This window comes from Heptranchias perlo, chromosome 27, assembly GCF_035084215.1.
Source record: "Heptranchias perlo isolate sHepPer1 chromosome 27, sHepPer1.hap1, whole genome shotgun sequence".
In the NCBI taxonomy this organism is placed as follows: Eukaryota; Metazoa; Chordata; class Chondrichthyes; order Hexanchiformes; family Hexanchidae; genus Heptranchias; species Heptranchias perlo.
Genome location: NC_090351.1, coordinates 7,997,333 through 8,011,943, shown reverse-complemented (window position 1 = coordinate 8,011,943; position 14,611 = coordinate 7,997,333). Strand labels below are relative to the sequence as shown.

The following is a 14,611-nucleotide window of genomic DNA, read 5'->3' as shown; positions in this document are numbered from 1 at the left end:
GCAACTTTACAAAAAAACAAACACAGTTAGGACATAATGGGGTAGAGGTTGACTTTGTGCGATAGTGTAAAACGGGTGATAGGGAGTCACCAGCCTGTTTTACATCTCTCTCAATGTTTATTTCCATTGAAGTGAATGGATATAAAAACCAGGAGAGACGTAAAACAGGCTGGCGACTCCCTATCACCTGTTTTATACCATCGCACAACGTCCAAATCTACCCCAGCAAGTTTTAAGGGAGGCCAGGCATTTTAGAGTCTCATCTTCTGGAACTTTCTTTCAAATCAACTTGCTCACACTCAAAGCAATACCATGACTTTCACGTATTCAATAGAATCATAGAAACATAGAAATTAAGAGCAAGAGTAGGCCATTCGGCCCTTCGGACCTACTCCGCCATTCAAAATGATCATGGCTGATCGTCTAACTCAGTACCCTGTTCCCGCTTTTTCCCCATATCCCTTTAGCATTAAGAAATATATCTATCTCCTTCTTGAATACACCTAATAACTTGGCCTCCACAGCCTTCTGTGGTAGAGAATTCCACAGGTTCACCACCCTCTGAGTGAAGAAATTTCTCCTCTTCTCGGTTCTAAATGGCATACCCCGTATCCTGAGACTGTGACCCCTGGTTCTGGACTCCCCAGCCATCGGGAACATCCTCCCTGCATCTAGTCTGTCCAGTCCTGTTAGAACTTTATATGTTTCGATGAGATCACCTCTCATTCTTCTAAACTCTAGTGAATATAGGCCTAGTCGACCCAATCTCTCCTCATATGTCAGTCCTGCCATCCCAGGAATCAGCCTGGTAAACCTTCGTTGCACTCCCTCCATGGCAAGGACATCCTTCCTCAGATAAGGAGACCAAAACTGCACACAATAGTCCAGATGTGGTCTCACCAAGGCCCTGTGTAACTGCAGTAAGACATCCCTGCTCCTGTACTCAAATCCTCTTGCAACGAAGGCCAACATACCATTCGCCTTCCTAACTGCTTGCTGCACCTGAATGCTCACTTTCAGCGACTGGTGTACAAGGACACCCAGGTCTCGTTGCACCTCCCCTTTTCCCAATCTACCACCATTCAGATAATAATCTGCCTTTCTGTTTTTACAACCAAAGTGGATAACCTCACATTTATCCACGTTATACTGCATCTGCCATGTTCTTGCCCACTCACCCAACTTGTCTAAATCACATTGGAGCCTCTTTGCATCCTCCTCACAGCTCACATTCCACCCCAGCTTTGTGTTGTCTGCAAACTTGGAAATGTTACATTTAGTTCCCTCATCCAAATCATTGATATATATTGTGAATAGCTGGGGCCCAAGCACTGATCCCTGCAGTATCCCACTGGTCACTGCCTGCCACCTGGAAAAAGACCCGTTTATTCCTACTCTCTGCTTCCAGTCTGTCAACCAATTCTCAATCCATGCCAGTATATTCCCCCCAATCCCATGTGCTTTAATTTTGCACACTAACCTCTTGTGTGGAACCTCATCAAAAGCCTTCTGAAAATCCAAATACACCACATCCACTGGTTCTCCCCTATCTATTCTACTAGTTACAGCCTCAAAAAACTCCAGTAGATTTGTTAAGCATGATTTCCCTTTCATAAACCCATGCTGACTTTGTCCAATCCCGTTAATGCCCTCCAAGTGTTCTGTTATCACATTTTTTATAATAGACTCTAGCATTTTCCCCACTACTGATGTTAGGCTAACTGGTCTGTAATTCCCTATTTTTTCTCCCTCCTTTTTTAAATAGTGGGGTTACATTTGACACCCTCCAATCTGTAGGAACTGTTCCAGAGTCGATAGAACTTTGGAAGATGATCACCAATGCATCCATTATTTCCAGGGCCACTTCCTTTAGTACTCTAGGATGTAGATTATCAGGCCCTGGGGATTTGTCAGCCTTTAGCCCCATTAATTTCCCCAGCACTATTTTTTTTTGCTAATACTGGTTTCCTTCAGTTCCTCCCTCTCACTAAACCCTTGGTTCCCTAACATTTCTGGGAGGTTATTTGTGTCCTCCTTTGTGAAGACAGAACCAAAGTAAGTGTTTAATTGTTCTGCCATTTCTTTGTTCCCCATTATAATTTCCCCCATTTCTGACTGTAAGGGACCTACATTTGTCTTCACTAATCTTTTTCTCTTGACATATTTATAGAAGCTTTTACAATCAGTTTTTATGTTCCCTGCTAGTTTACTCTCAGACTCTATTTTTCCCCTCTTAATCAATCTCTTTGTCCTCCTTTGCTGAATTCTAAACTGCTCCCAATTCTCAGGCTTGCCGCTTTTTCTGGCAATTTTATACGTCTCCTCTTTGGATCTAATACTATCCCTAATTTCTTTTGTAAACCACGGTTGAGCCACCTTTCCTGTTTTATTTTTGTGCCAGACAGGAATGAATAATTGTTGTAATTCCTGCACATGTTCTTTAAATATTAGCCATTGCCTATCCACCATCATCCCTTTTAGTAAAGTTCTCCAATCTATCGTAGCCAACTCGCACCTCATACTTTCGTAATTTCCTTTATTTAGATTCAGGACCCGAGTTTCGGATTCAACTACTTCACTCTCCATCTTAATGAGGAATTCTATCATGTTATGGTCGTTCTTCCCGAAGGGACCCCGCACAACAAGATTGTTAATTAATCCTTTCTCATTGCACAATACCCAGTCTAGAATCGCCTGTTCTCCAGTAGGTTCCTCAACGTATTGGTCTAGAAAACCATCACGTACACACTCCAGGAATTCCTCACCCACAGTATTATTGCTAATTTGGTTTGACCAATCTATATGTAGATTAAAGTCACCCATGATTATAGTTGTACCCTTCTTGCATGCGTCTCTAATTTCCTGTTTAATGACCTCCCCTCCATCTCCACTACTGTTTGGGGGCCTATAGACAACCCCCACCAACGTTTTCTGCCCCTTGGTGTTTCTTAGCTCCACCCATACAGATTCCACATTGTGATTTTCCGAGCCAATATCCTTCCTCACTATTGCATTGATTTCCTCATTTACTAACAACGCTACCCCACCTCCTTTCCTTTTTGCTTGTCCTTCCTAAACATTGAATACCCCTGGATGTTCAGTTCCCATCCGTGGTTACCCTGCAGCCATGTCTCCGTAATTGCAACTATATCATAACCGTTAATATCTATCTGCGCTGTTAATTCATCTACCTTGTTGCGAATGCTTATTGCGATAGGCCACCAATAATCCCGTAGGCTTGATCCTACAGAACACCTAAACCATGCCCAAACACTACAGGGAGTCACGAGAGTAACTATTTTTTAAAGGGGCCGCCATCGCCCTTTCGGGAAAGCTGAGCTCCTTAAGTAGCCAGTTGTAAAAACCTCCTCACAGTTGTCATTTGTGCCCTTAAAAGTCACAGGTCATAAAGGACGTCATTCATGACTCCTGTACACAATTCTGCAAATACCAGCCGATCTCCCGTAGCACTGCACAAGGGGAGTCCAGATCAAGTGCAGTATTCAGGTCAAGCAAGGTCAGAGGGCAGGGGGGGGGTGGCAGGGCAGTGGTATAACTGGACCAAGGCAAGGGAGGGGGGGGAAAAGAGGAGAGGACAGAAAGAAAGGAGATGGGGATGAAGAGGAGGAGATTGGGAGGACGGGGAGGCCGAGGGGGGCAGGGGGAGGCCGAGGGGGGCAGGGGGAGGCCGAGGGGGGCAGGGGGAGGCCGAGGGGGGCAGGGGGAGGCCGAGGGGGGCAGGGGGAGGCCGAGGGGGGCAGGGGGAGGCCGAGGGGGGCAGGGGGAGGCCGAGGGGGGCAGGGGGAGGCCGAGGGGGGCAGGGGGAGGCCGAGGGGGGCAGAGGAGGGGACGGGGAGGCAGAAGAGGAGTGTGTGAGTGTACGTGTGCAGACTATTCAACCGAATTGCCACATGATGCAAAAGGTTCCAGGGGAAGATTATACAGAAGCTTTGATCACAAATGTTCCCTCTTTCCACAGCAGACTTTCACTTAAAAGAAACAATGCCCCAAGATCAGGGTTCTGAGCTCACTGTGAAACGTTAGCAATCTATCTGCTATGGGATCAGCATTTCAAACAGTATAGCTCAGCAGACCAGACAGTGATCAATCTCCTCCCACTCAGAATGAGTGAAAACAGCCCTCACATAATTCCCAACATGGGGCCCACTTCCAACATCCCTCGGCACTTTCCTTTGTTTAATAAAAAGAAAATGCAGGAATGGAAGTACTTGCCAAGTACCCTGCTGTGAGTGACGTTCCACCTCCCCAACCCCCACCCCATCTCACCCGCCCCACGATGATGGCAACCTCTGCGTCTCAATCCATCAGTCAATCAGTACTCTTTCTGTTGCTTTGTGACCCAGTCTACCCTCCCTTACTAACCAGGCCCTCACCTGTACCAAAGCAATGGTAGAATTTAAGACTTCCTCAAAAGATCCAATTGAAGTTGGAGTGAATGAGAAATAAGATTTAATTGGTGTACATTAAAACAAAAAGTCTAAAGAGGCACTCACCAAATGACCAGCAATTTTTAAAGGGACGCTACAATCAGGTACAGTGGCTTGCAAGATTTGTAAGAAGATGAACACAAAATGATGCCACGTGATCTTATCTACTTTGTTCTGAAGACTTGTCCGATTTAGACTTAAAAAAATAGAACATGTTTGTGTTGTCATAGTCACAAGTTCACCGAACACTGAACCCAACCAATCGCCCAACGCGGGGGACACTGAACCCAACCAATCGCCCAACGCGGGGGACACTGAACCCAACCAATCGCCCAACGCGGGGGACACTGAACCCAACCAATCGCCCAACGCGGGGGACACTGAACCCAACCAATCGCCCAACGCGGGGGAGACTGAACCCAACCAATCGCCCAACGCGGGGGACACTGAACCCAACCAATCGCCCAACGCGGGGGAGACTGAACCCAACCAATCGCCCAACGCGGGGGAGACTGAACCCAACCAATCGCCCAACGCGGGGGAGACTGAACCCAACCAATCGCCCAACGCGGGGGACACTGAACCCAACCAATCGCCCAACGCGGGGGACACTGAACCCAACCAATCGCCCAACGCGGGGGACACTGAACCCAACCAATCGCCCAACGCGGGGGAGACTGAACCCAACCAATCGCCCAACGCGGGGGACACTGAACCCAACCAATCGCCCAACGCGGGGGAGACTGAACCCAACCAATCGCCCAACGCGGGGGAGACTGAACCGAACCAATCGCCCAACGCGGGGGACACTGAACCCAACCAATCGCCCAACGCGGGGGAGACTGAACCCAACCAATCGCCCAACGCGGGGGACATTGAACCCAACCAATCGCCCAACGCGGGGGACACTGAACCCAACCAATCGCCCAACGCGGGGGACACTGAACCCAACCAATCACCTAACACAGCGGACGCTGAACCCAACCAATCACCTAACACGAGACACTGAACCAACCAATCATCTAACACGAGACACTGAACCAACCAATCACCTAACACAGGGGACACTGAACCCAACCAATCACCTAACGAGACACTGAACCAACCAATCATCTAACACGAGACACTGAACCAACCAATCACCTAACACAGGGGACACTGAACCCAACCAATCACGACGTACGATTGCAGACTCTGAACCCAGCCAATCACCACCTAACATGGCAACATGAACACTGAACACAGTCCTTGCAGCTGCTCCTGGAAACTCTCCAACACATCTGTGCCCTGTTTAAACAATTTTTCCTGGATGAATTTATGCAGCAGTTAACCCAGCGGAAATTCAACCACTCGGTTTTTAGAGAGTTAAAAAAAAAATCAGATGTTGCTATGAGCTCGCCATGTAGCCAGGAATCAATCGAGCAAAACAAGGTGGAATCGGTTAAAAGGAGTAAGTATGTATTATGCTGAATTCTCATGAAGTGAAAAGAAGCAAGACAAAACACATTCCCCCACACCTACCTCCAGGACAGACCCATCCCTGAAATATTATTTACTTAAGTAGAAATATATACAGAGCCCAAAAGGCAATGACCAGAATGCTTTTGCTCCACAGCGTCTGTCCATTTACCCCTGGAGACCTGCTGCACATGTAATGCAGTTTGATGTGATACTAGTATCTTGTTCTCAGCCTTCTATATCCAAGTGAGTTTCACAGGGGACCCTCATCAATCCCGTCCCCATGGACATGGCAGGACTCCTACATGAAACAGTCTTAGTGATTGGCAGAACTGGTGCCAATGGAAAAGCATCAATCAGGGAGACCTAGACAGGTGAGAACCAGGAAGGTCTCACCACCAATCTGATGGAGCCTGGACCCAACAGCAGGACCCTGCTGGGGGGGGAGGGGTGTGGGTGGGAGTTCTATGTTCCAGCCAGTCTGCACCTGGCTGAGACTGAGGTTTAGGTGCACAGGTTACGTAGAGGTGCAAGTTCGGGCCGTAATTGATCCAATACCCAGGGTCAGACCCCACTGAAGTAAATCCATGCACAGATTCTTCACTGCAATGTGAAATCAACCCGGAGAAATTCTGATTTAAACTCAAGGGTTTTATGACGGAAGTCGAGGCCAGGGTTATGTAATGATGTGGAGATGCCGGTGATGGACTGGGGTGGAAAAATGTAAGGAGTCTTACAACACCAGGTTATAGTCCAACAGCTTTATTTGAAATCACAAGCTTTCGGAAGCTTCCTCCTTCGTCAGGTGAGTGTGGGATTCCATAAAGGTACAGCATATATAGTCAGAGAACAATGCCTGGTGATTACAGATAATCTTTCCAACTGCCCGTTATCAAAGCAATCAAAGGAGTTGAATGGTGTTCAGACAGAGAAACATTACATACAAGACTACTGAATACACAAACGGTCAGAACACAAAGACAGAGAGAGAAAGAGAAAGAGAAAGAGAGAGAGAGAGACCCGAAAGGCAGAGAAAGAGAGAGAATGACCAGTTGTATTAAAAACAGATAACTTTTTTTCGCTGGTGGGGTTACATGTAGCGTGACATGAACCCAAGATCCCAGTTGAGGCCGTCCTCATGGGTGCGGAACTTGGCTATCAATTTCTGCTCGACGATTTTGCGTTGTCGTGTGTCTCCAAGGCGGCCTTCGAGACACACGACAACGCAAAATCGTTGAGCAGAAATTGATAGCCAAGTTCCGCACCCATGAGGACGGCCTCAACTGGGATCTTGGGTTCATGTCACGCTACATGTAACCCCACCAGCGAAAAAAAGTTATCTGTTTTTAATACAACTGGTCATTCTCTCTCTTTCTCTGCCTTTCGGGTCTCTCTCTCTCTCTTTCTCTTTCTCTTTCTCTTTCTCTCTCTGTCTTTGTGTTCTGACCGTTTGTGTATTCAGTAGTCTTGTATGTAATGTTTCTCTGTCTGAACACCATTCAACTCCTTTGATTGCTTTGATAACGGGCAGTTGGAAAGATTATCTGTAATCACCAGGCATTGTTCTCTGACTATATATGCTGTACCTTTATGGAATCCCACACTCACCTGACGAAGGAGGAAGCTTCCGAAAGCTTGTGATTTCAAATAAAGCTGTTGGACTATAACCTGGTGTTGTAAGACTCCTTACAAGGGTTATGTAAGATCACATTGCTTCTCCCTGTCCCATTCAGTGAGTCTCTACCTGTTGAGCTTCTAAATGCCATTAGGTTCCCACAAAATTCTACAGCAACTGAAGCCATTTGTTCAGGAGCTGGATCGCACTCCCAATTTGTTTCCCAAAAAAAAATGAGATGCAGGAAAGTTACTTTCGAGTCAGTCCCTAACAGCAATATCAATATTTTCCAGCTCTTACTTTAAGAGCCTCAGCAGTGGATTCTACCAAAAAATGAAACAACAGAGCTTCTGCCACACTGTCGGGGAGACCAGACCAGATGGTTCAGGCGGATCAGACTGCTGCATGTTCCCTCCGGCCCACAGCCATAATCCAATTTTCCAGGCAGCCAACGCGACTGTGTGTCCACCACTGCAACTGATCTAGGAGAAGGTGGGAGTAGGGCCCCTGGCCTTTATTCTTCTCTTTACCTCCCCCACCCCCCAACAGTTTTTTTTAAACTCTTCTTCTTTTCGAGGTGGCAGCTTTTTTTCTCTGAGATACAGTTCCACAGGTATTGCCTGCCCTCCAACACCCCACCCAAGTGACAAACATTTGCATGTGATCCTGGGAAAGTTACCTGACTGAGTGTTAATTGTATGATTTATATCAATTAGTGTTAATTGTATTCAGGTCGTAGGATACGTCATTAGGGTGCACCAGCCAACCTACTTGAAGAAGGTCGAGAACCTGCTGTTTGACTAATGTTGCTGAGTGGCTTTGGTTGTCCGCTATTCATTGAAGTAGCAAGCATTTTGAGCTTGACAAATGTTAACACTTGTGAGGTATTTGTACATTTGTTATATCAATTGGGGACTCTCTTGTATACTTTTTATAGGAGAGCTTAGCCAGGATTTGGTTTCCTTTATTCATTCATGGGATGTGGGCGTCGCTGGCGAGGCCGGCATTTATTGCCCATCCCTAATTGCCCTCGAGAAGGTGGTGATGAGCCGCCTTCTTGAACCGCTGCAGTCCGTGTGGTGAAGGTTCTCCCACAGTGCTGTTAGGAAGGGAGTTCCAGGATTTTGACCCAGCGACGATGAAGGAACGGCGATATATTTCCAAGTCGGGATGGTGTGTGATTTGGAGGGGAACGTGCAGGTGGTGTTGTTCCCATGTGCCTGCGCCCTTGTCCCACGAGTGTAAGGGGACTCTCTGTGAATAAAGGTTGGAAGCAGCTAAATACCAGGCTCTAGTATTCTATGCTTTGCCACATGACTATCCAATTTTAACACTGAGGAACCTCTGCTTTTTTCTTTTCTTGCCAAATTTCTCCCCTTCCCTCCTGACTGGGCTATAGTTCCATTGGCACAGTGTGTGCCTTGACTAAGTGCCAGTAGCTTTTTGATTGCCGGGGCCAAGCCCCACCCAACACCAACTGCCCAGCAGGGCTCGCTGGTGGCGATCGGGATTAGTACCCTTTGGCACATCTCTGCTCCCTAATCCAGGGGTGCAGAGGCTGGTCGTAGCTCCCCTTCCACTGCCCAGCTGAGATCAGCTAATCTTACTCATTGGAGCTTTTCAGCTGCGAGAGTCACTGAAGTGCACTTGGTCTAAATCAACTCTACTTTCAAATCAGTCGATCCCTCGTGGCAGTGCGCACAGAGAGTCAAGACCAAGGGAAATGTTCAGATCAATGGGAGGGGGGGGAGGAGGGGAACGGAGAAGGAAATGGGAGAGAAGAGTGTAGGTCAAGAGGGATGGGGAGGCCTAGATGGAAGGAGGGAGATCAAGGGGGACAGAGAGGAAAGGGATGGGGAAGGGAGAAGGGGCAATGTGTTACCGGTAGTGAGGAGGGGCTTACACTGTGGAAAGGCATCAAAGATGTGATTAGAAAGGAGTGCTTGTTGTCAGGTTTAACATTTTCTAAAGGCTGAAACCTCACCCTCAGAGAGATGTCTGGCAGAGTGTCACAGGCTTTTGTCACTAAACAAACGTGACAAAGGGTCGAGTGCTCGAAATAGAAAAACCCTATTAGAGCGCCACCTGCAGGCATCACCGGACATTACAACTGCAACTGGGTCGGACACAATTTTCATGGAAACCTCCATCAGTAATGTTGACAGACCATCATAATTTTAGTATATAGATATTACAGCTACAACAATAAAAATGCAAACCTGCAATATGCACCTACTGAGAGACATGTCCAGTCCAAAAGAAGAGGAGCTGCTCATCCTCCACCAAACACAAAGTCAGTGCAACACTTTACACTGTCAACAGGGCAAGCAGGAAATTCTGCATCTTCCCCAGCATAGTACCACCATTGCTCAGCTTGGGGTGAGGGGTGGGGGTAGGGGGTTCAGAGGGAGAAGGGGTAGGAAGCGTAGCACAGGATACAAACACAGGAACAATATACACCAGTGGTGCTCATAATGCAGCCCAGGGCCAGTTACAGCTCACGACTTCCTCACCTGTGGCCCTCAGCGGATGTGCTGCTCCAGGTGTCTCTGGGCCTCCATCCACAGCCTGCCAGCTCTGGGATGTTGCTGGCGCCAGATATATAGAGAAAAAATATAGAGCGAGAAAAAGACATTGACCCAAAATAAGTGATCTGCATCATTTCAATAACACCAGATAACCCCCAGCCTTCTCCCCCCTCCCCACCCCCACCCCACTCCAGACCCCCATAACCAATCTCTGCTCATGATCAGATCGCGAAAACATGGCCACCTCAATGAAGCTATTCTTTTTTTTAAAAAAAACACACAACCTTTTGTTTAGCTTGGAATAGAATACACTCAGAACAGAATTAATTTCTGTTTTGTTACGGTTTTAAACAAAAAAAAAAGTGTTAACAAGCACTCAGTGTAAAACAGATTCATCGTTAATTGGCAAATCCAACGTTCCGTGATGACACCCCGTCACACCCAGAGTTTGGGGTCCTTCACGGTCTTCCATGAACAAAACAACCAGCCGAAGGGTTTAACCCTACGAACCTTGTGTAAATGCGACAGAACGAAGACTACACCGTTTGAAGTTCTTTGTGAATGGCACTGTTGACAAGGTCAATGTTTGGGTTCAACCCAGCAGTATCTTGGACCAATCCCATTACTGTTAGCAAGGGCTCAGAACCAGCAGAGTTGTTATTGGAAAAATCACTCATTCCCACCCCCCCCAACCAGGAGGACATTCACCTTTAATTCAGATCAACTGCACATTTGGATCAAAGCCAGGTGAGCAATGTTATTGGTAACAGAGTTTTAGGTTGCTAGGATACCACACAGATACTTACTCTTGAGAGGACCCAGGCTGTCCAGGAAGAGGACCGGACCAAAACTGCAACAATAAAAAAGAGACAAAGATTTCAAGATTAATAAAGAATCATGCACAATCTATTAAGCAGCAGGTTCCTTCCAGTTTTATGTTAGACAAGATTTCTTTCAGAAAATAACATTTTGGGATACAGTATATGAGCAATTTGAGACATGGCATGTGGTAAGTGAAACATGTTTGGGGGGGGGGGGGGGAACAGGTGACTTTGGACCAATGGTTCCCAAAGCTCTCCACCACTGGGGGTTTTCCTCACCTCATGTCTGGGTCTGTTGTAGACTATTTGATAGAGATTGATTGCAATGATTAGTCAACAACTCCATTATCATTGTATCACACAACTACCAGGATGGTAGAAGGCAAACTAGGTGGATCTTGATCTTTCTTCATCTAGCAATTCCTATGTTCCTATGAAAGCACTTAGACCTGCCAGTCTAGAGTGCCATCTGAATTCTTCATTAGGAGTGTCCAATGCACCAATTTGACATCCTCCTTGCTTTAGAATCACAAAGTTCTTCTCTCTCCAGTTGGCTCAGTGGATCAATACACTGTGTGGTCTGGTACTGAACCACACAAGCTAGGGAAGTCCTAGGTTCGATATCTGATCTATTTTAAGTCAATTGGTCTTAGCTGGAATGGCATTGCTACAATTTGGCTCAGTGTCCTAGGCTGGGAAAGCAGGGGAAGATAAAAATGAGCTTGAGTTTCTATTCCCAATTGCTATCCACTGACCCGATACTGGATAACACACTTATAGGTTCCAGGTGAGGACAATATGGGGCTTGACTGTGTGGGGCCTACATTGTATATTCTGTCAACATTCACCATCCAGGTTCACTTATGAAGAATGGGCATTTACAAAGTGTACTGAAGTGCTGTGGGCACTTGTGCGACTGTACCTCAGCAGGAATCACCCTCTTTAGGAGGGCGAGGAAATTCAAAAGGGACAAATGTAAGATCTCTGCTATAATCCAATAGCAATAACCTCTGTGCAAAGTTCCTTATATTAATGAGTAACAAACATCCTGATGGGCAGATTCATACCATACTTTAAGCCAATTGTTATGATCTTTATTGAGTTTTACCCAATAGCAATGAAGTACAGCTGGTTAAGTTACAGCAATTTAGTGACATTAGATTGGGAAATTCTCGGAACAAGATGTGGCTGGTGATCTCAAAGGATAATCCTTTCACTAAATGAGGTAACTGATTAGTGGCAGAAGGTTTACAGATACGGTCTTATCCATGGGGAGGGGGGAGGAATAGTCTATTAAGAAAGGGGGGATTGAATCCTCGTCCATCTCATTCAGAAAGCTGTGGATCTAAAAGTCAGCAAGTGACAATGGACGGGTGGGGGGAGGAAGACCCTTTGGGGTCTTTGCCCAAAGCAGGAAATTAGTGTGTGTTATAAATGGAGTGTGACTATAATGCTTCATTTTTGCAAGATCCTGTGGCACTGATCAGAACTTACAGTTTTCTTCTAACAGTGTCACAGATTGTGAGCTAATATTTTTCTCCCCTTTCTCTGTTGGAGATATTGTCTTAGGGTTGCCAACCCTCCAGGATTGTCCTGGTGTCTCCAGGAATGAAAGATTAATCTCCAGGACACTGCTGCGAGCAACGCCCAGGGAGAAAAGTCATCGTGGCAGTAAAAAAGGTGTATTTTTTCATTTTCTTTGAACACTTTCATTTATTACAAAAATATTAGATATGGGGAAAAAAGCTGTTTGACTAACAGTCAGGAATTATCCAATCGTTAACGAAGGCTCTCTTCACTTCCCAGTGGCCGTGGGAAGGTGATGCGCCTTGAGGATGGACATGTTGGGTGACCAATGGCGGGAGCGTGGGGGTGGGGCGTTCAGTTGATGAACTCCTGGAATGCTTCCAAACAGAGTTGGCAACCCTACGTTGACGCCTTTCGAGATATGATGCCTCACCCAAGTGGTTTTTCTTCACGTGGCAAACCAGACAGCGAGCATCGTTTGCCAGACCTCCAGCAACTAGGAACGGGAACTCAAGAGATTCTTTGCCCCTTCCCTGTCCCAGAAACACCGAGGCCCATTTTAGCCCATCTATCGCTGCACTAGGCGATATCAGCAGCCGCACAACACCAGATTGGGAATCGAAACTGCAATCCTTCCTAATCTGTATGGCTCTGCTAGTTATAGTCTTGGCCAGGTGGGCCATCAGGGAGCCTTAAAACCTCCTTACAGCACAAACCATTATTCTTTTAAACAGGTTTATGGCTGTGTCGTAGACCACTGTAGCGTTGCACAGTGCTAGCAGGCAAATCCATTGGTACGATGCATTTGTTGTCACAGCTGTGCATGCACTGAGGGCAATGTGTGTTTAAGGATCAATTCATTTGGTCATAATTCCTTAGGTTCAGTTTGGCTTGGGAGGGGTGATGACAAGCGGCCCTACCTACAATGACCTTTGACCCGATGAGGTTGAAAGAGATACAACTTTACATCGTAACATGCAAACTATTCTCAGTTTCGGGAAAAAAAAGGAGTGGATTATTTGTGATAACGTTGACTGACATCTGATCTCTCAATCTTTATGACTGCAGAATTTGGCAAAAGCCTGGCCACAGAAAGAAAGACTTGCATTTATATAGCGCCTTTCTCGACCTCAGGTCGTCCCAAAATGCTTTACAGCCAATTAAGTACTTTTGAAGTGTAGTCACTGATGTAATGTAGGAAATGACCAGATAATCTGCTCTTAGGTGTTGGATTAAGGGATAAATGTTGGCCAGGGCACTGGGGAGAATTAACCAGCTTTTGTTCAAAATAGTGCCATGGATCTTTTACGTTCACCTGGGAGGGCAGACGGGGCCTCGGTTTAACATCTCATCCAAAAGACGGCACCTCCGACAGTGCAGGACTCCCTCAGTACTGCACCGGACTGTCAGTTTAGATTTTGTGCTCAAGTCCCCTGGAGTAGGACTTGAACCCACGACCTTCTGACTCAGAGGTGAGAGTGCTACGACTGAGCCATGGCTGACACCAAGGGTCCCACAGTAGTCGGCACAGGGTAGAAGCAGCATTTGGGCCATCGTGCCACATAGCTGGCTCAGTGCATGTTAACGTAGAGCAGTAAGACGTTAAAAGGCTCTTACCCTGGCTGTTCCTGGATAGGGGGCTTGTGGGATTGGAGTTATCCCCAATTTGCCCTGCATTGCAGTGGCTGAAACGATCTGTGCTGAAGACATGGCGGCCATATTCTGGAGGGCCTTGTCTTTTGAGGCTTGATCCTTTGAAAATAAAGAAAGGTGGATTAGCAAAGCAGTGTGGAAAGATAGATGGAGGGAAAGAGGAGCATGGGAAGTGAAGCTGGAGATAAGCAAAGGTTTCAGAACATTGATGGTGAGAAAGACTGGTTAAAGCGGCCATGTTATCCTGCATGAAGGTTAGTTAGTGGCTGTGCTCATTTCCCCCATGTGATGATATCATCCGAAGCCATCACATCACCCTGATCCCAACGTGGCTCAACCTCGTTCAAGCTATCAGGAGACTGTTTCTGAGATGTCGCTTTTCTAATGAGGCTCATTTTTATGCTGATCAACCATTGGGGCAGCACAGTGGGAAAGACACCAATGTGTTGTTCCACAATATGGTGGAGTAAGGGCTTATGTTCGATTCATGACCTTAACTGTACCATTGTGAGCAGGAAGTGGTGGGGAGGGGAAGGAAACACCTTGGGATCTTCCCATACA

General features: G+C 46.6%; 1 protein-coding gene across 2 annotated transcripts in view; it reads right to left on the bottom strand.

The window, feature by feature from the left end:
• LOC137344373 (transcriptional enhancer factor TEF-5-like) overlaps window positions 1-14,611 on the bottom strand; it is a 139,527-nt gene that overhangs the window by 19,611 nt on the left and 105,305 nt on the right. The window contains exons 5-7 of one of the 2 annotated variants that reach the window (XM_068007267.1): window positions 14,015-14,149; window positions 10,856-10,899; window positions 10,035-10,109 (exon numbers count right to left, since the gene is read on the bottom strand). In XM_068007267.1, coding sequence (XP_067863368.1) covers window positions 10,035-10,109; window positions 10,856-10,899; window positions 14,015-14,149 — 254 coding nt within the window. The remainder of the gene's footprint in view (window positions 1-10,034; window positions 10,110-10,855; window positions 10,900-14,014; window positions 14,150-14,611) is intronic. The other variant, XM_068007266.1, reaches the window with a different exon arrangement.